The 25,874-nt window shown below is 47.0% G+C and overlaps 1 protein-coding gene across 2 annotated transcripts in view; it reads left to right on the top strand.

Annotated features, from left to right (window-relative positions):
* TOMM70 (translocase of outer mitochondrial membrane 70) overlaps positions 1 to 25,874 on the top strand; it is a 227,165-nt gene that overhangs the window by 99,474 nt on the left and 101,817 nt on the right. The window contains exon 6 of one of the 2 annotated variants that reach the window (XM_086934541.1): positions 13,221 to 13,428. In XM_086934541.1, the coding sequence (XP_086790667.1) occupies positions 13,221 to 13,428 (208 nt within the window). Of the gene's footprint in view, positions 1 to 13,220; positions 13,441 to 25,874 lie in introns of both variants that reach the window. The other variant, XM_086934540.1, reaches the window with a different exon arrangement.

Here is a 25,874-nt window from a genome sequence, read left to right as displayed (position 1 = left end):
CACAGTCGCCCTCATCCTCCTCGACCTCTCCGCAGCCTTCGACACAGTCTGTCATAACACCCTTCTACAGCGCCTCAAACATCGGAATCCAAGGAAAAGCACTAGAATGGATCACCTCGTTCCTCACCGGAAGAACCCAGAGAGTCCGCCTTCCACCATTCAAGTCAGAGGCCACTAAAGTCATCTGCGGCGTTCCACAAGGATCCTCACTCAGCCCCACCCTTTTCAACGTATACATGAGCCCCCTTATCTTAGCGCCAAGACGCCCATGGGCAATCGCTGCGCTGTATAAATTGACAAATCAAATCAAATCAAATCAATCGCACGCCAACACAACCTCAACATCATCTCCTACGCGGATGATACTCAACTGATCCTATCACTCACCAATGACCCTCACACCGCCAAAACTAACCTACACGAAGGAATGAAAGAAGTCGCCGAATGGATGAAACATAGCCGTCTGAAACTGAACCCTGATAAAACAGAAGTCCTTATCTTAGGTACCTCCCCCTCTGCATGGGACGATTCTTGGTGGCCAGAAGCCCTTGGAAAAGCACCCATCCCGACAGACCACGCACGGAACCTGGGCGTCATCCTGGATTCCTCACTTTCGATGTACAAACAAGTCAAGGCCGTCTCTTCATCCTGCTTCAACATTCTTCGCATGCTCAAAAAAACATTTAGTTGGATCCCCACCGAAACCAGGAAAACGGTCACCCACGCCCTGGTCACGAGCTGACTGGACTACGGAAACACCCTATACGCCGGCACTACCGCTAAACTCCAGAAAAAACTCCAACGAATCCAAAACGCCTCAGCCAGGCTCATATTAGACATCCCGCGTAAAGAACATATCTCTGGTCACCTGAAAAACCTCCACTGGCTACCCGTCAATAAGAGGATCACCTTCCGGCTCCTAACCCACGCACACAAAGCACTCTACGAAATCGGACCAGAATGCCTCAACACTCGACTGTCCTTCTACTCCCCTCCCCGCCAGCTACGATCATCCAACCAAGCCCTTGCCACTGTACCCCGCATCAACAAAGCCACCATGGGAGGTAGATCCTTCTCCTACCTGGCTGCTAAAACCTGGAACTCCCTTCCCACTCACCTTCGCCTCACTCAGAATCACCTAGCATTCAGAAAGAAACTTAAAACGTGGATATTTGACAAGTAATTCCCCTCCCCTCCTCAAGCGCCTTGAGACCCTCTGGGTATGTAGAGCGCTATACAAATTCTTTGACTTGACTTGACTATTTCTTAATACCCAAAAAAGACTGGTCTCTAAGACCCATACTGGACCTCAGGCCGCTAAACAGCTACATTCTGTCAGAGCATTTTCATATGCTCACTTTACAGCAGGTTCTACCGTTACTCAGTCAGGGAGACTTCCTCGCAACACTAGATCTAAAAGATGCGTATTTCCATATGCCCATACACCCATCACACAGACAGTATCTCAGGTTCACTATTCAAAATCAACATTATCAGTTTAAAGTCCTCCCTTTCGGAGTAACGACGGCACCCAGGGTGTTCACAAAGTGCTTGGCGACAGTAGCAGCACACCTAAGGAGACAGCACATACATGTCTACCCTTATCTGGACGACTGGCTTATTCAAGCAAAGACGGCCCAGCAGTGTGCCAGCCACATGTCCCACACCATTCATCTTCTTCACAGTCTGGGATTCTCGCTGAATTATCCAAAGTCACATCTTCAGCCCGCCCACGTGCGACAGTACCTGGGCGCGACAATAAACACTCTGGCAGCCAAAGCTCAGCCAAATTCAGCGGGGATAAACAGCATGCAACTGCTCATACAGAAGTTCAGACCCCAACACTCACTTCCAGCAAGAGTGTTCATGCGTTTGATAGGCATGATGGCCTCCTGCATCTTCATTGTCCCGCACGCGAGACTAGATAGGCGCCCGCTTCAGGAGTGCTTAGCACGTCAGTGGAATCAGGCTCAAGTACAATGGAAAGACCTAATGTTGGTGAGCGGTCGGACATACAACTCTCTGCATTGGTGGAACCAACAAAACCTTTGCAAGGGCCGACCATTCCAAGAGCCTGTACCACAAATAATACTGACAACGGACGCATCTCTCCAAGGATGGGCAGCTCATGTACTCCATTACACGGTGCAGGGACTATGGACAGCACAGCAAAAGAGGATGCACATCAACCTTCTGGAATTGATGGCAATCTTCACGGCAATGAAGGCTTTCAAAGTACACTTGTGCAACAAGGTCGTGTTGATCCGGACGGACAACATGACTGCCATGTACTACATACAAAAGCAGGGAGGTACAAACTCTCCACAGTTGTCTCATCTGGCTCAGATCATGTGGAAGTGGGCCATTCAAAGGAACATCTTCCTCATTTATTTTATTTATTTATTTTATTTATTTATTTATTTAAGCTTGTACCGCGCACAGCTACCCACAATGGGTTTCCCGGCGCCAGGGATAGACTGTAGAAGAAAAGAGAATGTCACCTTGACTTAAGGCCTCTGCCGACTATTGGTCACGCTTAGTAAAGAGCAGGGTCTTCAAAGCCTTACGGAAGCGGAGTAAGTTGGTCTCAGATTTTAATGCCAATGGGAGGGAGTTCCAGTATTTAGGACCAAGAGTGGAAAAGGAGCGGCCTCCCATTTTTGCCAGCTTCCATCTTGGTACTGTGAAATTGCCAATGTCCGATGACCTTAATGAGCGCAGGGGTCTATAGGGTTTTACCAGCCCCTGAACATATACTGGGGCGCTACCCTGCTTAGCCTTGAACATATAGCAGAGTGCCTTGAATTTAACGCGTTCTGGGATGCTCAACCAATGGAGGTCACGCAAAGCGGCAGTGGCTGAGGTGCGTCTGGGGACATTCTTTAGCAGGCGCGCGGCCGCATTTTGCACCACCTGCAGCACATGTATAGTGGCTTTATCTGCGCCCAAATAGAGAATGTTGCCATAGTCCAGGCGTGATGTTACAAGTGCCTGGACTACAGTTCTGCGAGAGGAGAGGGGGAGCATCCACAAAATCTTGTGAAGCCATCGCAAGGTTGAAAAGCAGATGGCTGAGACCTTAGTAGCCTGTTGTCTCATAGTTAGCCTGTCGTCAATAATGACGCCCAGGTTGCGAACTGCAGTAGATGGTGTAGGCGCATTTCCCAGTTCGATGGGCCAATGGCGAGGACCCCAAAGATGTTTGTTCTGTCCCAGAATGACCACCTCGGTCTTCTCCCCATTCAGCTTGAGACAATTTCTCCGCATCCAGTCGGCCACAAGAGTGAGGCCCGACTTGAGTGCGGAGATGTTGTTTACGTCTCTCCCTGACAAGGAGAAGACAATCTGGGTGTCATCTGCGTAGGAAAACAGGGTTAGCCCAGCTTGTTCGACTATGGTTGCCAAGGGTTTAACATAAATATTAAATAATAAAGGGCTAAGAATTGAGCCCTGGGGGACGCCGCGGGTGGAAGGACAAATGGCGGAGGCAGCTTTAGAAGAAAACACTTGGAAGCTTCGGTCACTAAGGAAAGACGCCAGCCAGGCCAAGGCCTGGCCTGCCACACCTAGAGATTTCAGAGAGTCAATGAGGATGGAATGTGACACGGTGTCGAAAGCTGCGCTCAGATCCAGCAGGATGAGCGCCATGGTGTTTCCCTGATCGACACCGTGCCTAAGACTCTCTGTCACCCCCAGGAGGGCTGTCTCGGTTGAGTGCCTAGGCCGAAAGCCCGACTGAGAAGGATGGAGAAATCCAGTGTTTTCAACCAGTTTGGAGAGCTGAGAATTTATATGTCTCTCCAATATCTTTGAGAAAATTGGCAACAAAGATATAGGGCGAAAGTTAGCAGGATTTGAAGGATCTGCACCCTGTTTTTTTAATAACGGTACAACCATGGCGTGTTTCCAAGGTTGTGGGACATGGGCCTCGCTCAGAGAAGCGTTGAGTAATTTAATGATGGGGGGATGAGTGAGGGGGTCTAATTGTTTTAATATTTTGGCCGGGAGAGCGTCCTGTGGGGAGCCCGATCTCACACTATTTAAACAGGAGAGGAAAGAAATGGCGTCTAAGGGCTGCCAAGTAGTGACTACTGCATCAGTGTCATTGTTTTCCAATTTTTGGACTATGTCAAGGGCAGTGTACATAGTACCTGGAGGTGTAGTGAAATTTTCATAGATAAGATCAACTTTATCTATGAAGTAATCCGCTAAGGACTGACACTGAGTGCCATCAAGTGCCGGGGGAGGAGGGATCGAGTTAGCACCAGTCAATTTTTTGACAACAGAGAATGGCTGAACACCTCCCGGGCAAAGACAACCAGATGGCGGATCTGCTCAGCAGGCACAGCCACCAGATGCACGAGTGGGAGATACACCCATCAGTACTTCAACCGTACTTCCAGCAGTGGGGTCATCCACAGATAGACCTGTTCGCCACAAGGGAAAACGCAAAATGCCAAAGCTTCGCCAGCAGGTTCCCACATCCACAGTCACAGGGCAATGCGATCTGGATGAACTGGTCAGGCAAGTTTGCATACGCTTTTCCCCCAGCACCTCTAATACCGCTAGTGGCACGCAAACTGAGGCAACACTTGATGACACTTATCCTGGTTGCTCCAATGTGGGCATGCCAACCATGGTACACCACGTTTCTAGAACTATCCGTGGTACCGCATCAAAGGCTGCACCTCACACCCAGGCTTTTGACGCAGAGCCATGGCGACATTCAGCATCCAGATCCGCAACAGCTCAACCTGGCGATCTGGCTCCTGAAGTCTTAGAATTTGGCTACCTCACTTGCCGCCAGAATGTATGAATATCATCAAGGAGGCAAGACGGCCCACAACCGGAGCATGCTATGCGGCTAAATGGAAAAAGGTTTGTCATATATTGTAACAACAATGACATTAACTCACTGGATGCATCTATTCAAAACCTTATCTGTTATTTGTTGCACTTATACAGATGTAATCTCGTGTACAGTTCCATTCGTATACATTTATCCGCAATAGCAGCTTATCTTCAAAACAGGCAGCACCTCTCACTGTTCAGAGTGCCTGCCATTAAGGCTTTTCTGGAAGGACTCAAAAGAGTGATCCCTCCCAGACACCCACCTTCACCAGTCTGGAACCTCAATGTGGTCCTCACCAGACTGATGGGACTACCTTTTGAAACTCTACACTCTTGTGAGATTCAGTTTCTAACCTGGAAAGTGCCTTTCCTAGTAGCCATTACCTCACTACGAAGAGTTAGTGAACTCCAGGCACTCACCATTCAAGAGCCGTTCATACAAGTCCACGCAAATAGAGTTATACTGCGCACCAACCCTATATTCATGCCTAAGGTGATTTCACAGTTCCACATGAACCAAACCATAGAACTGCCAGTTTTCTTTCCTAATCCAGAAAATGTCGCAGAGAGATCCCTACACACATTAATGTCAAAAGGGCTCTTATGTACTATATAGACAGAACAAAGGATTTCAGGAAAACAAAACAGCTTTTTGTTGCCTTTTCTCCACAACACAAAGGCAACCCCATTTCCAAAGCAGGGATAGCCAGGTGGATCGTTAAGTGTATACAGATTTGCTATGCTAAGGCTAAACGCACACTAACCATTCCACCAAGAGCACACTCAACACGTAAATTAGGAGCGTCCATGGCTTTGCTGGGGAATATTCCTTTAGAAGAGATATGTAAGGCAGCCACATGGTCCACAACAAATACATTTACGAAACACTACTGCGTAGATGTACATTCTAAACAGCCGGCAGCTGTAGGACAAGCTGTTCTCCAAACTCTTTTTCAGACTGCTGCAGCTGGCACGGGAAGCCGCCGCTAACAGGAGGGACTGCTATGTAATCTATGCACAGATATGAATTCAGCAGCCCACATGCCTCGAACTGAATATGCTACTTACCAGTATGCATCTGTTCTTGGCATGTAGGGCTGCTGACATTCATATTGCCCACCCTCCTCCCCGGCGCCTGTAGCAGCTGTAGCATTCAAAATTACTATGTAGCATGGACATCATTCACTGTATTACGCTCCATCTCTGCCACAATGGCGAAAAACAATCTAAGGATGGAGGGGATGCCCATGCGCACTGTAGTCCAGAGGAGGAGCCACCTATCTCGTGATACTTCAAAGATTCTTCCAGGACAACAATGTGCAATCATCCGGACCCAACATTAGCCGGCGATCTATGCACAGATATGAATGTCAGCAGCCCTACATGCCAAGTACAGATGCATACTGGTAAGTAGCATATTCGTTATTGAACATGAGGCAGGCACTTTTTTAAAGTAACTAAAGCATTGACTGGTAGCGCACTGTCATTTACAAATAGCAATTACATTTGCAGAGACAGACAGTTTTACTGATAGAACTATATCGCACGCAAATGATAATATGTGCGAATCGGGGTTCAGTGAATTTTTATCATTTATGTGTTACCACAAATGGATTTCATGCTGGTAGACCGAGATCATGCGCAACAATTCTCCTAAATACAACCATTAGTAAAGATCTTGCCGGACCACTCCGCTGTAAGCTTTTTCTACAACACAAGAAAATATAAAGCTAGGGTTCTTACCTGGCAATTCCTAATCTCAGCTCTATAGGAACCAGAATGAGCAATGCAATAGCAGAGTTTATTTTAACTTGAACGATAACTCTGCCGTTAACAGAGGATTGGAATGGCGCACATGTCACTTTTTCCTCCTGTAATGCACCGTTTTCTACCACTTGTACTTTGTTCACTCACGATTGTCACTTTTGCCTCATGTAATGTAACTTTTGCAATTTAACTTGCATTGTTCTTATATCAGTTCTGTTCCTTTTGTAAAACGCTCTGACACCTTCGGGTACAGTCCACGCTATATTAAAACGCAAAAAATAAAAAAAGCATTTACAATGCAATAGGTCTCGCATTATTAAAGTTTGAGCTATTGGCATTGTAAATGACAATGCCTTTTATTCATTTGCATCAGTGCGTAAACTAGCACTTTGTACTTATAGTCCATGCTTATGAGAAGCAATGCTGGCAGTCTCTTTTACTGCCAGCCTTGCTCATCGTAAGCAAGGACTATACATTCAAAGTGCGTGTTTATGCACCCATTGCAGGTTTTAAAAACAAATGAATAAAAGGCAATGTCATTTACAATGCCAATAGCTCAAACTTTAATAATGCGAGACCTATTGCATTGTAAATGCTTGTTGTTATTGTATCCCAAGTAATTGTTTTTCACTTCATATGCATCCAACAAATCAAATAGCAAACAGCCAAGGAATGCAGTACTTCTGTTAAATAAAATCTGCTATCAAGTCTATTTAAAGTCGGAACATTTTTATTAAGCAAGAATACGTAAAGTACAAAATGCCTACGTAAGTGCCAGAGACTCCCTCTCAAAGCAGTTGAGCATCTAAGGCGGCTCAAACACCTTTTACGTGGCCATCTTATAGATATTTTGCAGTATAACATCAAAAGAAAATACATGTCACCGAAACTAAAACTTGGATCGCACCACAGTTACACAGCTTCCTCATGTGAAGAAAGCAGAAGTCCCTGAAAAGAGATACATGCACAATCATTTTAGACACAGAACTTTTAGGCAAGGAAATGCAAAATACTTGCTTATGGCTCTCAAGTATGAGAGTGGGGCTAAATTTATCAGAGGTGAAGCAGCTTAGGCAGCGGTGTTTAATATCGACATACAAAATAGCAGCTGTTAAATCAACATGCTGTTAACTATTACGATCTTTTTGAAGCAAATGTACGCAATTTCTCACTTCTTTAAAACAAGATATGCTTTCTTCAATTGAGACTTGAGTGCATAGCTGGAGTATTCACAGGGACATTGGCATTGCTTTATGCTCCACAAATAGTTAAAAGTGTATAAATGCCTGTTTGCATCTCTGAACAAATTATATGGCAAGTTATCTGTAAAAGTAAAATAATAGACTTTACTGCCTAGAGCATCTGTGCATTACAGTCACAAAAAGTAAATAGACATGCATGTCGCATTCAGAGAGGAATATCTCAATTCTATATCATGCATTACAATATTTTATCTTTCTCCAACTGAAAACTTCCTCTGCCCAATAAAAGTTAATGTGAACATGTAGTCATTCCCCATGTTCCATTAAAAATCTCCCACATTGTTGTGCCAAAGTACACGTAGGTCTTCTATATGTAGGAGGTCAGACACTGCTCATGTGCGCGTTGATACCATGGAAATCTTGGTTCGTTCCCATTAAAGAGACACATTAACCCCATAGAAGACTTTTAATGTCCCTCTCTGTGACATGACTGCATACTTCCTATGCCATATTTCAACCCCGCCCCATAAATGGCATTCTAGTAGCTGTGGTTTTGCTGTTTACAGTATATGTATAGACTTCTATATCCCAAAACGTGGTTGCTAAAAGCCTTAAAATAATGAACGTATCACAACGTGTTGCGTAAGTGAGGACGAAGGGGCAGAAGACGGAGTAGTAAAGTGGTCAATCAATACGCCAGTCCCGTTGCACTCACAGTTCATCGAAGGCTTGTTCAGGGTCCAGCACAGTCCTTCTCACACGCTCCATTTCTGAAGGGAAACCAACCGTGGCGAGTCCGGAAGCTTCTAGAATTGGCACTTGACTCCGACTCCTCGGTCAGCATTTCAAACAACACCACCACTAGCTTGAGCAGACACCAGTGGCGCGCTCCGATGTGACTACCTCGGTTCCCCATTGGCTCGAACAGAGATGGCAAGCGAATGAAACAGCCTCATTACCTCCTCTCGTTTAAGGACACTAGAACTGGAAGAAACACTACCGCAGCGTAAGCATTCACTAACAAAATAGGAGCGTTTCACGGTCCGTGCATTTCTAGGACTATGTGTGCCGGATTGAAAACTGTGAGCCACTCACACCAGTGTGTCGTAGTCTTTATTTAATTATCCGTTGTGTACACGTATCTATTAAACGGTGGCAATATCGACCAGTGAAGTATTACCCTGAGAGGGAGGTGAAGAGATTAGAACTCTATTGCAAAGTCATCCCATTATATTAACTCAACATCAGACTAGATTGAAGGAAATTTTAAACAGACCGGATGATTCCTCTCTCCACCCCTTTTTCCTTTAAAAACACTTCTACCACTCTCGTCCCCGTATCTTGAAAGTTCTTGAAAGGGGGAGCTAAAGCTACCCTCTTCGGCGCTGGGGAACTGGGTTTGAGCCTCGGCGTTGGTGACCTACCCAATAATCAAAGTGTCCTTGTGTAACATAACTGGACTCGTGTAATGCGCTCCCATACCTTCGGGTCGAGTTTGCGGCTATATAAACATGCAACAACAAAAAACAAGCACTCACAATCGATAGTAAACAAGCGGGCGGGGAGAGAAACTGAAAGCGCAGGGCACAATAGCTGCTCGTGCACACACGCTTATCTACTGGACATGCGTGCTGCCAACCTTGCCTGGAAGATGGGCGGGGATGGCGGGCGCGGCAGTGTCCAGGGCTCCTGTGAGCTGAGGGAGCCCCGCCTGCTGAAGCCCGCAGAGAGAAGTCCTACGGAAGACCACACTGCACCGTAAGTGGGGCATGCTGTATTTGTGAAGCGCGTGGCATGCGGTATGTATGTGTGTAAGGAGAGGGTGAAAGAACTGTACATTTAGTATTGTTTGCAAAAACATGAAGCACCGTCACCGAGTCAACCACCCAAGTTCTTCAAAAGCTGTAACACTTGTGGTGCACAACAGAGCAGGGAACCAATTAACACAGCATGATGCTTGGCGCAAGTTTAACCATTGCTCTTTTTGTAAATACTGGATGCTAAACTGGATGCTAATGCGTCTTTATGAGCATGCTTGCGAGTGAAGTATGTGGTAAAAGAAGGCTGACACCTAATGTAAATGCGACTTTATAAAGATGACGAACGCCAGTAAGACGGGCGGCGAAGCCCAATTGCCGATTGCGTACTGGACGCTATCGCATGTTTGTAACTGCTTGCAAATGAAGTATGTGATAGAATAAGCCAGCACTTAAGTATTTAAACCTGAAATGCTAGCATCTAACGTAAATGCGACTTACACCAGTAACACGGGAAGGAGGCAAACCACGAAAGTGAAAGCGCACCATGCTCGCACCAGTTTCTAGGGACAGGTGATGTGTGCGTGGCTAGACGTGCGCGTCCACAGACCAGAAACACCGCGCGTGCCCCGGTCTGTCTCCCTCGAGAGGCATCTCAGCAGCAATAGGTCTCAAGGACGAGACCTAAAAAAACGAGCACAACCAGGGGGCTGAGGCAAGAAAAGCGAGCACAACGAGGGAACAGAGACAAGAAAAACTATCTCAACCAGGGAACAGAGGTTAAAAAAAACTATCACAACCAGGGAACAGAGGCAAGAAAAACAAGCACAACCCGGGAACATAGGCAAGAAAAACGAGCACAACCAGGGGGCAGAGGCAAGAAAAGCGATCACAACCATGGAACAGAGGCAAGAAAAACGATCACAACCAGGGAACATAGGCGAGAAAAACGATCACAACCAGGGAACAGAGGCCAGAAAAACGAGCACAACCAGGGGGCAGAGGCAACTGGCAGTGTGGCGCACTGGCCCATTCTCTGAAAACACTACATGAACCGGAGGGGGTGCACTAGGAAAGGGGTGGAACAGCTTAAAATTGTTTCCAGGGGTTCCCTCTGGAAAACCGCTAGGCCGCCCCAGACTACTAAACTTTCCCATCCTGCTGCCTACTCAGCCCCGAGTTGCACCTCGGTTTCACGCACCATGGAGGCTTCCAGGCGCCCCTTTTTCTCCTCTCATACCCCAGAGCAGCAGCAGAGAGCGTGCTCCAAGGACCTCTCCGGCCCCGCTCCCCGGGCAGCGCCATGTTGTGGTCCCCTCAGCTCCCCCTGACTCACCTTGGCGATGGCCTTCCTGTAGCGGGTCACCGCCTGCTCGATGAGGCTGGAGACCTGTAGGGCACCACCATCCAGGTCCTCCCGAAGGGGCGCTCCTCCACACCGGGAAGCTCCAGTCGCGTCGCGGGGCTCGGGGACTGCCTCTGACACTCGTCCCAGCACGGGGTAGGTTCCCGCCTGGGTCCAGAGGGTGTGGCTTCTTTCCTGGTCTGGCCGGGCGAGGGGTAGGCTCCCGCCTGGGTCTTCTACTCCGGAACACACCACCAGCAGGGAGCCTGCAGTGCTCCCGACATCTTTCCTCTGTCTACAGGAGCGCGGGTTGAGCTCCCTTCCGCTTCTTGTTTTCTTCGAAGTACTTCCGGGTCAAGATGAGCAGCGCGGCGGTGATCTCCTCGGGGCACAACCCCGGGTAGGCACCAGTTTCGTATTAATAATTAAAAAGTTGGCAATTGCAGCAGGCAATGCGGGGTAGGCTCCTGCGCCGAAATCGGCGGCTGCAAAGGGTCAAGTCGCAAGGTGGGCCCCTGCGCAACTAAATTAGAAAATAAGCGGGGTAGGTGGAACACAGAGAGTCTATAGTGTCTGCTCACGCTACCTGCACGCGCCAGTCGGCCCTCTGATTGGTTAGTAAGGAACACCAATGGTAGTGTTTTTTGGTAGTTGTCAACGAATCAGAGAGCCGACACGGGCGCACAGGCAGAGTGATGGGGGGGCGTGTTTTAGACTGAGGACGTCACGGAGAGAAAGAACCGAAAAAACACGCCCCCCAATCTGAAAAAGACGGAGCTTAAATTGACAGACAAACCTTTTCTCCAATGGCTGGCCAGCATTTTCGAGGCCAGCCAATGGAGAAGAGGGGTGGGTTTAAGCCTCACTACTAGAAAACATAAGATCTCGCCAGCGAGACTGCGCAAGCGCAGCCTACGCTGGCCGAGACCTCAAAAAGGGAGCAACAATAGCCTTCCTGGCTAACACACCCATTCAATACATATGCCTATGGGCAACATGGGCTTCAGTGCACACGTTCACTAAGCACTACTGCGTGGATATACAAATGAACAAGGAAGCACAAGTAGGACAAAAAGTGCTTCAACATATATTCAACAACCAACTCTCATCTTCCACCCAGCCCCCACAATCATAACAAACGGCTACAAAGTCTATGCACAGCATGGTGAATCCAGCAAGATTCACGCTGCAAAACGAATAGTTTCTTACCTGTCAGTGTAGTTTTGCAGCTTGAAGATCTTTCTGGATTCACTAGCAAACCCACCCACCTCCGCCAGAAAGATGAGGCAAGAGAAGAAGGTGGAAATACAAGGACAAATATACAAACAGACACTTTAAGGGACAAAGTGGAAATTCATTTACTTTAAGGGAAAAGTTGAAAACATTGCAAAGGATTCACAAGCAGAACACAAAAACAAGAAAAAAGAATCCAAAGATGGCGCCCAAAGGAAGCGTGACAATGTCACAGGAAGGACACCAATTGGTGGGACGTTGACGACCACCTGGGCTACGGAAAAAAAAGCACAGAGAGAAAAGACTACGATTCCGGATCCAACCACTAGACTGCTGAATAATGCACAGCATAGTGAATCCAGAAAGATCTTCAAGCTGCAAAACTTCACCGACAGGTAAGAAACTATTCGTTTCCAGCCATGCCACTCCACAATGTGCAGAAATGTTTCTCCTGACTTCCCTAAGTGCAGAGGGCTGTGAATGAAGATCTACAGAACGCAGTAGTTGGGAGTATGGGAAGGCATGCCCAGGCGTGTGCATAACATTACTGGACATGGATGAGCTTCTGTAGTGTGGCAGGGGGTGTAGTTGAACATCACTCGGGGTATATAAAGTGTAAATGAGGGAGTGCTGTTCCACCATTAGTTTGCAGTGTTACTCGTAGCTCAGAAAACACTACCAGGCACAAGACCCTTTTCATACCACATACAGGCTCCTAAGAATATGGATACTGTGTGCCCTTGAGTCTAATATCCAGTGATCTTAATGTTTTTACGCTGAGGTTGGATTTGACCAATTTGCGCCCATTCACAGGTTCCTTTTAGGAATATGAATGCTACTTCATTATTAAAGGTTTTTTTGCAGACTTTCTGTGCCTATGTGTCTCCAGATTTGTACAAAAATGCTCCTAGGATTGTACATTTTGTCTACTTTGGAGTAGAAATACTTCTGAAAATCCCTAGTTAAAAAGGAAATTGTTCAGCCCTCCAGTATGGTAAGTGACCAAAGATGTAAAATATTAATATGTAATTTCTGAAGAATATGTTGCACATTTCTTATTCTTAGATCTGGATACCTGAAAGCCAAACAATATATGGAAGAAGAAAATTATGATAAAATTATCAGTGAATGCACTAAAGAAATAGAGGCACGAGGCAAATACATGGCAGAAGCGTTGCTACTTCGAGCCACTTTTTACCTTCTGATTGGCAATGCTGCAGGTGCTAAACCCGACCTTGATCAGGTGGTCAGTATGGAGAATGCCAATGTCAAGGTAGGACAGCAGGTATTATTAGGTTATTTTGAGCTTCCATTGTGATAAAATATTTAGTCAGTATAGAGTGGTTGACGGCTAGTATGATGTACACAAATTGTTTAGAATCTCGTTTTTCGTCTTTGTGGGTCCTGAAACCTTTTTGTTTAACATAAGTGTTCTTGTGTTATTTTGCTGTTTTGTAGTTTTCGTTGTATCAGCACTGCCTATAGTTTGTTTGCTGCTTCCCTCTCGTGATACCAAATACACAAATTCTTTAAACAGTGATTAAAAACAAAATTTCAGGTCCCGTGAGGCCTGAAGGAAAAGTTACCGTAATATTTGTTGAGATTTGCTTAATCATAGAAGGTCCCAGAATTTCCTTATTTTGAGATTATAAGCTAGTCTGTACGGCATCTCCAAGGAACACAGTACATATTTATTTAGGAAGGACTTGGGGAAAATCACTTTGATCAGCCGTTTTCTTCTGTGTGCGTTAAAGCAAAGCACTGTCATGTCCCCAGGGCTTTAAGTGGGCCAGGTCTCACCTGTGCTGAGCACCAGCAGATTGTTAAAGGGGGCCTCGAAACGGCTCTCTATCTGGCTCTGTTTTAGGCGGTCTGTTTATTCCCGAACTGCAGTGACTGCAGGCACATGGATTTGCGCTGCTCACACTGCTCACTTTTCACAAGTGGAGAAGTTAGGGCATGACACCATGCCAGGTGAGCTTTGTAGGGGAAGGGGAATACTTTTAAGAGAGTCGTTTTCTCTTTGGATTTCCCTTCTCTTTTTAGATCTCGTTCAAGTCATCCCGTAGGGATGGTGGGCAAGATTATAGTAAGGCTTCTGAAAAGTCTCCCCAAACTGCAGATTGGATACAGTTCATGTGAGCCAGGCACGTGCACATCGGAAGCCACATCCCACACCATGCCTCGGCTTCAGACTTTAAAGGAAGCTGCACCCCCGCCCCCTAATCAGACTTCAAAGGAAACCGCTCCCCCGCCCCCCTCCGCGCAATGCCAGAGCTTGTGTTTCTCGCAGTTTTTTTTTTGCTCTTGTTCTTCGCAGCCAATGCTTCATTCCACTTTCCACTGACTTGTTCACTTTCCTTCCTTTTCTATCTCCTTCTCTGTCAGTTTTTATTGTTTTTGTTTTCACTTTTCTATAGATATATAGGGTATACTTATTTACTTGTCTCTACTTCTTTCTTGGTTTGTGCTCCAGTGTTTTCCTTTCATCTCTACTTTATGTTCCTACTCTGCTTCCATCCTCCGCTCCTGCCTATTTCCATTTGTTTTTTCGTCCTTGAACTCTTTGTCCTCGCCCGCCCTTTCTCTTTTCCCGGCTTTCCTTTATTGCTGCTGCTCTCACCACCCTTCTCCTCCTTCGTGTATTCCGCTTTGTCAATCTCCCTGTCACCCATTCTTCATCTTCGATGCATCTTTTATTTTCTTACATGCTTTTGTGTACTTTCTCCTTTCTTCCCCTTCCTCCATATTTTCTACCACTTTATCGCCTGTATTCTCATCTCTTCTTTATTACTGCCTTCCTTATTTGATTTCCTCTTCTTTATTCCACCTTCCTTGTTCTCGCTCCCGTTTTCTCTTTCTAACCTCATAACTTGTTCTTTGCAACATTGCCCCATCCTCTTCAGTCGTTCTTTCTCCCTGTGTTTCTGCCTTTCTCAGTCTCTCCTGCTCATTATTTCTTGTGTCCCCCATGTGCAGCTTCCCGTCTTTTTTCATACCATTCTCTGCTTTCTACCCTGTCGATCTTCCCCTCTATTCCTTCCACCCTGCATGCCTGTCTCTACTGTTTCCCTCGCTTTCGCGCTTTATTTCCTTAGTCTTTATTCTGTCAATCCACTTCTGTTCTCCTCCTCATAACTCCCTCTTCCTTTTATCCCTCTCTTCTCTTGTCACCCCTCCTCCTTTCTTCTCATCTTATTTTCTTCCTCCTCTCCTTTCCTCCCTCGTCTTCCCCTCTCTTTCTTGCTTCCTCTGTTCCTCCGTTCCTGCCCGTGTCCAGCCCCCTCTTCCTGGCCCCTCCGACCTTTCCCGCTGCCTCCTGACTGCCTTGACAGTCGGGAGACGGTGCCTGCGGGCGCAAAGTCTGGCTCGCCGTGATTTATGCCGTCGGTATAACAGCAGACACACTGCAGTCCATCACTGCAGTCCCCCCTGATTAAAATTCAGCTCCGACCCGACTGCAGCACTCCACAAATGGAATATTCTACATCTACTTGTTTAAAAAAGTGACCTTTTGTGATGTAACTAGTGTTTATTTAAAGTGCTGCAATACCTTCGATAGAGTTTGCGCTAAATAAAAGTGCATAAAAAACATGCAAGAAAAATCAAACGCTTTAAAGCAAAAAAGGAACACCTCAGTGGGTGAGTCACCTAGCTGATGTCACGAGGCCCCCATAGGCAGAGCGGATGTTTCTTGCCATCCCCAGACCCCATCTCTGCTGATTATCCAGCAGCTACCAGGCCTTACAGTGACACCTCGTACCCCAGAAAACCCTTTGCCCCCTCTCCAATCTCACACCTCACCAAAGAGCCTTTGATCGGCATTGAACAGGCCAGTGCTCCCCCCCTCCCCCCCCACCCCCCCAAATCGGGCGCTACCTCCAGTCATAAAATACCCAAAGCTTTGAAGTATCGCGCTGCAAATCGCAGCCTGGAACAGGCACTGTCTCCGCACAGACAGCGCCTCCGGGACCATAGAGCGCTACAGCTAGCACGTTCCACTCCGGTGACGTCACTAGCTTATCTCACTCGACGCTGCACAGGCAGAGTGAGCTGGACTGGGGGCAGCTTTATGGAGCACGAGCTGGACCGGAAGAACACCCGTTACATTCACATTCATTTTTTGTTATTATTTTTTGTATAGGAAAGGGAAGATAAAGTGATTTGCCCAGAATCACAGGATGTTGAGCTGAACGCCGAGATTGGAACCCGATTCCAAGTTCCAAAGTGAACAGCTCTGGCCGTAGCACCACATCCTCTCCAATGTTAGACTAAGCCCCCACCCCCCTTAAGTGTTGGCCTACACATTGTGGGCAGTTTCTGAGAATGTCCCATTCCCAGTTATGCCCCAAGGTGGGCTGTAGGTAACTGTGCACACAAGACAGCCAGCACTTCCCAGAGTGAGAAGAGCAGGCCAGGGAGGCAGCCCCTGCCCCTACATTATTCCAGCAATATGGAAGGGAACAAGGTGCCCCCCCTCACCCCTCAGCGCCCTCCCCAGCATTCCACATACACTCCAAATACCACTCATTGCCACATAATTACACTGCACTCAATGCAAAATACACTCCGAATACAACTCAGTGCCACAAAATTACACGCCACATAATTACACTGCACTCAATGCAACATACACTCCAAATACCACTCAGTGCCACATAATTACACGCCACATAATTACTCTACTGAATGCAACACACACTCCACACAATACCACTCAGTGCCACATAATTATTTGATACATAATTACACTGCACTCACTGCAACATACACTCCAAATACCACTCAGTGCCACATAGTTACACGCCACATAATTACACTGCACTCTATGCAACATACACTCCATATACCACTCCGTGCCGAAAAATAATACACGCCACATAATTACACTGCACTCAATGCAACATACACTCCAAATACCACTCAGTGCCACATAGTTACACGCCACATAATTACACTGCACTCAATGCAACATACACTTCAAATACAACTCAGTGCCACATAATTACACTCCACATAATCACACTGCACTCCATGCAACATACACTCCAAATACCACTCAGTGCCACATAGTTACACGCCACATAATTACACTGCACTCAATGCAACATACTCTTCAAATACAACTCAGTGCCACATAATTACACGCCACATAATTACACTGCAGTCAATGCAACATACACTCCAAATACCACTTGGTGCCACATAATTACACGCCACATAATTACACTCTCCTGAATGCAACACACACTCCACTCAATACCACTCAGTGCCACATGATTATATGCTACATAATTACACTGCGCTTAACGCAACATACACTCCAAATACCACTCAGTGCCACATAATTACACACCACATAATTACTCTCCTGAATGCAACACACACTCCACACAATACCACTCAGTGCCACATAATTATATGCTACATAATTACAATGCAACATACACTCCAAACAATACCACTCAGTGCCACATAATCACACGCCACACAATTACACTCTACTGAATACAACATACACTCCTCATAATACCACCGAGTGCCACATAATTATATGCTACAAAATTACACTGCACTCAACGCAACATACACTCCAAATACCACTCAGTGCCACATAATTACACGCCACATAATTACACTGCAGTCAATGCAACATACACTCCAAATATCACTCAGTGCCACATAATTACGCACCACATAATTACACACCACATAATTACACTGCGCTCAATGCAACATACACTCCAAATATCACTCAGTGCCACATAATTACACGCCACATAATTACACCGCACTCAATGCAACATACACTCCAAATACCCCTCAGTGCCACATAATTACAAGCCACATAATTGCACTATCTATCTATCGCCCTCACTCTATCTATCTAGCTAGCTATCTATCTATCTAGCTATCTATCGCCCTCACTCTATCAATCTATCTATCGCACTCACTCTATCTATCGCATCGCTCAGCACCACCACTGCATCACTGAATGCCACTGCATCACCCGCCGTCGCCACCACAACATCACTCAGCGCCACCACAGCATCAATCTGTGCAACCGTTTAACAACAACTGGTTCAAATATGTTCTCTCAATGTTTTCAAGCTTTATTACAAATGTCACAAAAAGATGTTAATATTTCACTTCTGTTCTTGGATTTTCATCACAATAAAATACACTGAACATAATCTTCACAAAAGTTATTTACAAAAGTTTAAGCTATTGCCATTATAAATTACAATAACTTTTATTTAAGTATTAATTATTAAACAAAAATTAAAAGCCATTGTTGTTTGTAATATCAATACATCTAAGTCACGTAAATACAACACATATTGCATTACAAATGCTATAGGTGTCACATTTGCAAAAGTTATAACTATTGGCATTGTAAATGACAAAGCTATTAATTTCACTATTTTCAAAACCACACATAAATTAACAATGTGTCATTTACAATAACATTAGCTCAAACTTTCCTAATGCGAGACCTATTGCATTGCAAATGCTTTTTTAGGGCGAGCCTGTCTATGCGCTTGCGCATTGAGATGCTCGACATATAGGGGCTTATCGAGAGTTTAACCACTGGCGATTCCATGCAGTGCCCGTGCGCTTTTTAGGTCAATGCGCAAGCGCATTGACCTAAAAACCGCATGTACATCGCCAGCCATCTGTTCCCCAGCTTGGTGCCGCCAGCAGCTCTTCCCGCTTCGCCCACTGCTGCATCAACTTTGTTTCACGGCCGCTTTTTAACCAGCGACGCGAGCTTCATTACAACGTTAGCCTCTTGCAATCGAATCCACCACATTTCTCTTGTTTTGCTCACCCTTCTGTTTACCTTAGTATCTCCCACATTGTAATTGTTTACATGTCGTCATTGCCCTATTATTTCGCATTTTTTTCTTTCTTGACATTTTCTGTGGACACTTTGCTCTCATTTTTTTGGTTCATTGTTACCAGCTTTTATGAGTACTGATATGGCCATTTCACGTTTTCATTTACAGCGGTGGATTGGCTTTGTTCGCCTTATGATGGGCATCAATGCTTTTTATCTTGTACTGTTTTTCATGTTTTCCGCACTTGTACTTCACTTGTGTTTATTATTACTCACGTAGATTTTCATGTAACTTTATTTAGAGCGCTCAACCGCTCGCAACAAAATCCTTAGTCCTCTTTCTATCACTATTGCGCTACGCTTATCACGCATGTTCGTGCACCACCGGGCTATTCACAACATTCGGCAATGGTTTCACGCCAATCGACTATGCCTCACTCCATTTCGTTCTTGGTAAGTTTCCCTTCACCATAGACACCGCCCTAAACCGGGCTGATTCTTTTAACCCCTTCCGTGCTCATGACGAGCTGAGCTCGTCATGAGTTGTACCGCTCGCATGCTCATGACGATCTCAGCTCGTCATGTAACGCGGCTTTTTGAAAAAAGCCGCACAGCGCAAAAATAACCGCCGCACGCATGTAGTTAATGATTTGCACGCACTCGGAGCACGTTTATGACCTCGCCTTGCCACCCTGCATGTGACTCTCATTGTGCACACCCTTACTTTTTCTCTTTTCTAATCACACGTTTGTCCACACCTGTAAAATATCACGTCCATGATACTCCCACTCAGACATTTTTTCCGCATTTGGTATGTTCTACACCGGTGTTTCACGGTTTGTCCCAGCCTTTTTCCTTAATTGTAGCGGAGTTCCCGCACAGCACTACGGTTCTTTTCTTTCACATTGCTCGTTGTTCTATAACACTGTTCTATAACACTGAGATTCTTTTACATATTACCACGTTCTCTTGTTATAGCGTTATTGGCCACCCTTTTCCGTTACGGCCACGTTCTACTACCTGAGCACATTTAATAATCCTCTCTCACTCCAATCTCTCTCCTCTCTCTCCTTCCCTCTCATCCTCCCTTTCTCTCCCTCCCCCTACTCTCTCTCTCCATCTACCTCTCTCCCTCTCCCGCTCTCCTCTCTCACCCTCTCCCTCTCTCCCCCTCTCTCTCCTCTCTCACCCTCTCTTTAACTTCCGCCTGCTCTCCTTTTTCTTCCTCTCCCCATCTCCCCCTCTGCCTGCTCTCCTCTCTCTCTCCCTCCCTTCTCTCTCCCCTCCGTCCTTTGCTCTCGTCCTCCCCCTCTCTTCTTACCCTCTCTCCCTTTCCCTCACTTCCCTCTCCCTCTCTTCCCTCTCCTCTCTCTCCTCTCTCCCCGTCTCGTCTCTCTCCCCGTCTCGTCTCTCTCCTCTCTCCCCCTCTCTCTCTCCTCTCCCCCCCTCTCTCTCCTCTCTCCCTTTCTTTACCCTCTCCCTCTCCCTGCTCTCCTTTTTCTCCCTCTCCCCATCTCCCACTCAGCACCACCACAGCATCACTCGGCACCACCATAGCATCACTCGGCACCACCATAGCATCACTCGGCACCACCATAGCATCACTCGGCACCACCATAGCATCACTCGGCACCACCACAGCATCACTCGGCACCACCACAGCATCACTCGGCACCACCACAGCATCACTCGGCACCACCACAGCACCACTCGGCACCACCACAGCACCACTCAGCACCACCAGAGCATCACTCCGCACCACCAGAGCATCACTCAGCGCCACCACAGAACCTCCACAGCTCCACACTGCACCTCCACAGCACCACTCTGCACCACCACAGCACCACTCTGCACCACCACAGCACCACTCTGCACCACCGCAGCACCACAACAGCATCACTCAGCAACACCACAGCATCACTCAGCAACACCACAGCATCACTCAGCACCACCCCAGCATCACTCAGCACCACCCCAGCATCACTCAGCACCACCACAGCACCACTCGGCACCACTCAGCTCCACCACAGCATCACTCAGCGCCACCCCAGCATCACTCAGCGCCACCCCAGCATCACTCAGCGCCACCCCAGCATCACTCAGCGCCACCACAGCATCACTCAGCACCACCACATTATCACTCCGCTCCACCGCAGCATCACTCCGCTCCACCGCAGCATCACTCAGCACCACCAAAGCACCATTCAACACCACCCCAGCATCACTCAGCACCACCACTCAGCGCAACCACAGCATCACTCAGCGCAACCACAGCATCACTCAGCACAACCACAGCATCACTCAGCGCAACCACAGCATCACTCAGCACCACCACAGCATCATTGGTTCAAATATGTTCTTTCAATGTTCCAAGCTGTTTTCAAGCTTTCAAGCTTTATTACAAATCACAAAAAGATGTTGATTTCACTTCTTTTCTTGTTCTCCCTTTCCCCATCTCCTCCTCTGCCAGCTCTCCTCTCTCTCTCCCTCTCTCCCTCCCCCCTCCGTCCTTCGCTCTCGTCCTCTCCTTCTCTTTTTACCCTCCCTCTCTCCCTCTACCCTCTCTCTCTTTCCCCCTCTCCCTTTCCCTCACTTCCCTCTCCCTCTCTCCCTCTCCCTTTCCCTCTTCCCTCTCCCCTTCTACGTCTCTCTCCTCTCTCCCCCTCTCTCTCCTCTCTCCCCCTCTCTCTCCTCTCTCCCACTCTCTCCTCTCTCCCTCTTTACCCTCTACCTCTCCCTGCTCTCCCTTTTCTCCCTCTCCCCATCTCCCACTCAGCAGCACCACAGCACCACTCAGCACCACCACAGCACCACCACAGCATCACTCAGCATCACCACAGCACCACCACAGCACCACTCAGCACCACCACAGCACCAGTCAGCACCACCACAGCACCACTCAGCACCACCACAGCACCAGTCAGCACCACCACCACATCACTCAGCACCACCACAGCACCACTCAGTGCCATCACAAAACCACCACAGCACCACACTGCACCACCACAGCACCACACTGCACCACCACAGCATCACTCTGCACCACCACAGCATCACTCTGCACCACCACAGCATCACTCTGCACCACCACTGCATCACCACATCATCACTCAGCACCACCCCAGCATCACTCAGCACCACCACATTATCACTCAGCACCACCCCAGCATCACTCCGCTCCACCGCAGCATCACTCAGCACCACCAAAGCACCATTCAACACCACCCCAGCATCACTCAGCACCACCACTCAGCGCAACCACAGCATCACTCAGCGCAACCACAGCATCACTCAGCGCAACCACAGAATCACTCAGCACCACAACAGCATCATTGGTTCAAATATGTTCTTTCAATGTTCCAAGCTGTTTTCAAGCTTTCAAGCTTTATTACAAATCACAAAAAGATGTTGATTTCACTTCTTTTCTTGTTCTCCCTTTCCCCATCTCCTCCTCTGCCAGCTCTCCTCTCTCTCTCCCTCTCTCCCTCCCCCCTCTGTCCTTCGCTCTCGTCCTCTCCTTCTCTTTTTACCCTCCCTCTCTCCCTCTACCCTCTCTCCCTTTCCCCCTCTCCCTTTCCCTCACTTCCCTCTCCCTCTCTTCCTTTCCCTCTATCCCTCTCCCTTTCCCTCTCTTCCCTCTCCCCTTCTACGTCTCTCTCTCCTCTCTCCCCCCCTCTCTCTCCTCTCCCCCTCTCTCTCCTCTCTCCCCCTCTCTCCTCTCTCCCTCTCTTTACCCTCTACCTCTCCCTGCTCTCCCTTTTCTCCCTCTCCCCATCTCCCACTCAGCACCACCACAGCATCACTCAGCACCACCACAGCACCACAGCATCACTCAGCATCACCACAGCACCACCACAGCACCACTCAGCACCACCACAGCACCACTCAGCACCACCACAGTACCAGTCAGCACCACCACCACATCACTCAGCACCACCACAGCACCACTCAGTGCCATCACAAAACCACCACAGCACCACACTGCACCACCACAGCACCACACTGCACCACCACAGCACCACTCTGCACCACCACAGCATCACTCTGCACCACCACAGCATCACTCTGCACCACCACAGCATCACCACATCATCACTCAGCACCACCCCAGCATCACTCAGCCCCACCCCAGCATCACTCAGCCCCACTCAGTGGAGAAGTGTGGCTCACCGGCAAGAGGAGGCAGACCCAGAAGCAGAGGTCGGCCCGGGACCAGGGTTCAATTCCCGACGCGGCAGGGTTTGGAGCCCAAATGTCCACGGACCTGATAATTCTCGCTTCGGTGCCTACTTGAATCAGGGGTTCACGCTCTGCAACTCTGGGCAATAGCTTGCTCAATCTCCACTACGGCCCCCGCAGCGGGATGCCTGGCTTTCACCTTGGGGGTGCCCAGCTGGGCTATCCCACAGAGAAAAACCAGGACGGGCTCCCAAAACAAGCTCCAAGATACCCTTTGTGGTGATACGTGCGCTACATAAGAAACTACATTACCACCACAGCATCACTCAGCCCCACCACAGCATCACTCAGCCCCACCACAGCATCACTCAGCCCCACCACAGCATCACTCAGCCCCACCACAGCATCACTCAGCCCCACCACAGCATCACTCAGCGCGACCACAGCATCACTCAGCGCAACCACAGCATCACTCAGCGCAACCACAGCATCACTCAGCGCCACCACAGCATCACTCAGCGCCACCACAGCATCACTCAGCAGCACCACAGCATCACTGGTTCAAATATGTTCTTTCAATGTTTCAAGCTGTTTTCAAGCTTTCAAGCTTTATTACAAATCACAAAAAGATGTTAATATTTCACTTTTGTTCTTGTCACAATAAAAAAACACTGAACATAATCTTCACAAAAGTTAAAGCTATTGACATTACAAATTTAATTATTTAAGTATTAATTATTTAAAAAAATTAAAATTCATTGTTATTTGTAACATCAATACATCTAAGTCACGTAAATACAAAACATGTTGCATTACAAATGCTATAGGTGTCACATTTGCGAAAGTTATAACTATTGGCATTGTAAATGACAAAGCTATTAATTTAACTATTTGAAAAAATAACACATAAAAAACATTTATAAGACCAATAGCTCAAACTTCCCCAATGCGAGCCCTATTGCATTTCCAATGCTTGTTTAACCCAGGAGCAGCAACATTGCGTGGTGTCACCAGGGTTTTAAGTCGAAGCTTTTCAATATTATATTCAACCCATAGTTGCTGCTTATTTATCTTATGCAACTAACAACCGTTGACAAAGCCTATAGTCCTGACTTGTTTTAGATATGATGCTAATTGTTGTATCATATATCCAGTGCTTTAAATGGGGAAAAATAGTGCAGGTACTCATTTAAATGGGAGAGTGGGCGGGGTTAAGAACAAGACATGCTGATACCTATTGACTTTAATACTAGTTGCAGCACATACTAAAACACATTTCAAATGTGTTTCTATAAATAAAACAGGTTAATTCATTATACAAAACGACAGCCAAAGACGGTGATATTTTAATATTTCCTTGTTATAGAATATTTGCAACTTCCATACTGTTATTTGTTGTTGCTTGGCACAACACAATATATTCTCGAGCGTGCACACATACAAACACATACAAAGACACACACACACACACGCATGCACCCCCCCCCCCACACACACACAGACAGAAAAAATCAAGCAGACGTGCACACACAAAGCATTCCACACATTTCCTTTATTATACCTCCCAACAGTGTATCGAAGCTTTCCCTTTCTCTCACTTTTTTCCTCCCACAAAAAATCACTGGCAATCAGACAAACATAAGCCACTCACGCAAAAGAATTAAAGGATTAAAGCCATTGTAACCTCGTCGTCTTCCTTTGCTTTCTTAATTGCGCTGTCACCTAACTGCCTCGATCCTGTGTTTGCAACACAGCAGGATGATGAAAACCGGACGTTATGCAAATGAGACCGCGGGGGCTCAGCTCACCAGTCACGGCTACAGAAGTGCCTTGGCTGTCAGTCCGGTCAACAGCACAAGCAGCCAATGCGCCCACCGTTTATGAGTACTGGCACTCTCCTCGGCAGTAGAGAAGTGCCGGTACTCGGTGCTAAAAATAATAAGTGCTGGTACTCCGTAACGGTGAGCACCGGCCCATTTAAAGTACTGCATATATCTGAATAAAATGACAGAAACGGCAAAATACAAATCGGGTGGCACACTATGCTAAGCATGTATTTTTTTTAGCCACGCCCTTAATTACATTGACCACGTCTCTTTAAGAGACCCCCCTAGTTTTTTTCATCCCACTTAAAGCCATGCATGTCCCCATACTACTTAAGTATGCTTAAAGGGCCAGCTTCTCTCTCTACCTTTTATTCTATGACCTAGTTGTAATTAAGTAGGGAACGGAAAATAGAATAATTCACGGAGATAACCTGTTCTTCGAAGGCCAAGAACTATGTCGAAACTCCTTGGGAACAGTTTGAAATTAAATGCCCAGATATCTCAGTTGTTTATTTTTTTTCTCAAACAGATACGTCCCTCCAAGGGCGTAGCAGTCAGATTGCAAACCTTAAATTGGCAAAAGGTCTCATGGGGAAAAGGGGCCCAAAATCACCGGCTGCTCCTTCTGTATTTTTTAAATGCGCAACCACTAAATGTGTCTGTTAGAGATCACTACATGCTAGTCATACCCTACTGTAGCCCAGCCACTCCTGCTTATGATTTGTCCCTCCCTGCATCACAAGTATGCCCTGCTCTCTGTGTCCTTTGGTGCAGGAGGCCAGCAGGATATATGGTTAAATAAGTCTAGCAAATTTACTAGCCAGTGTGGTTTGCTAGCAAAGAGTAAATAAAAGATATATATATTCGTTCAGA

Source organism: Lissotriton vulgaris, chromosome 8 (genome assembly GCF_964263255.1).
Source record: "Lissotriton vulgaris chromosome 8, aLisVul1.2, whole genome shotgun sequence".
In the NCBI taxonomy this organism is placed as follows: domain Eukaryota; kingdom Metazoa; phylum Chordata; class Amphibia; order Caudata; family Salamandridae; genus Lissotriton; species Lissotriton vulgaris.
Note: the sequence above shows the minus strand (reverse complement) of the source record. Positions and strands in the feature narration are given on the sequence as shown.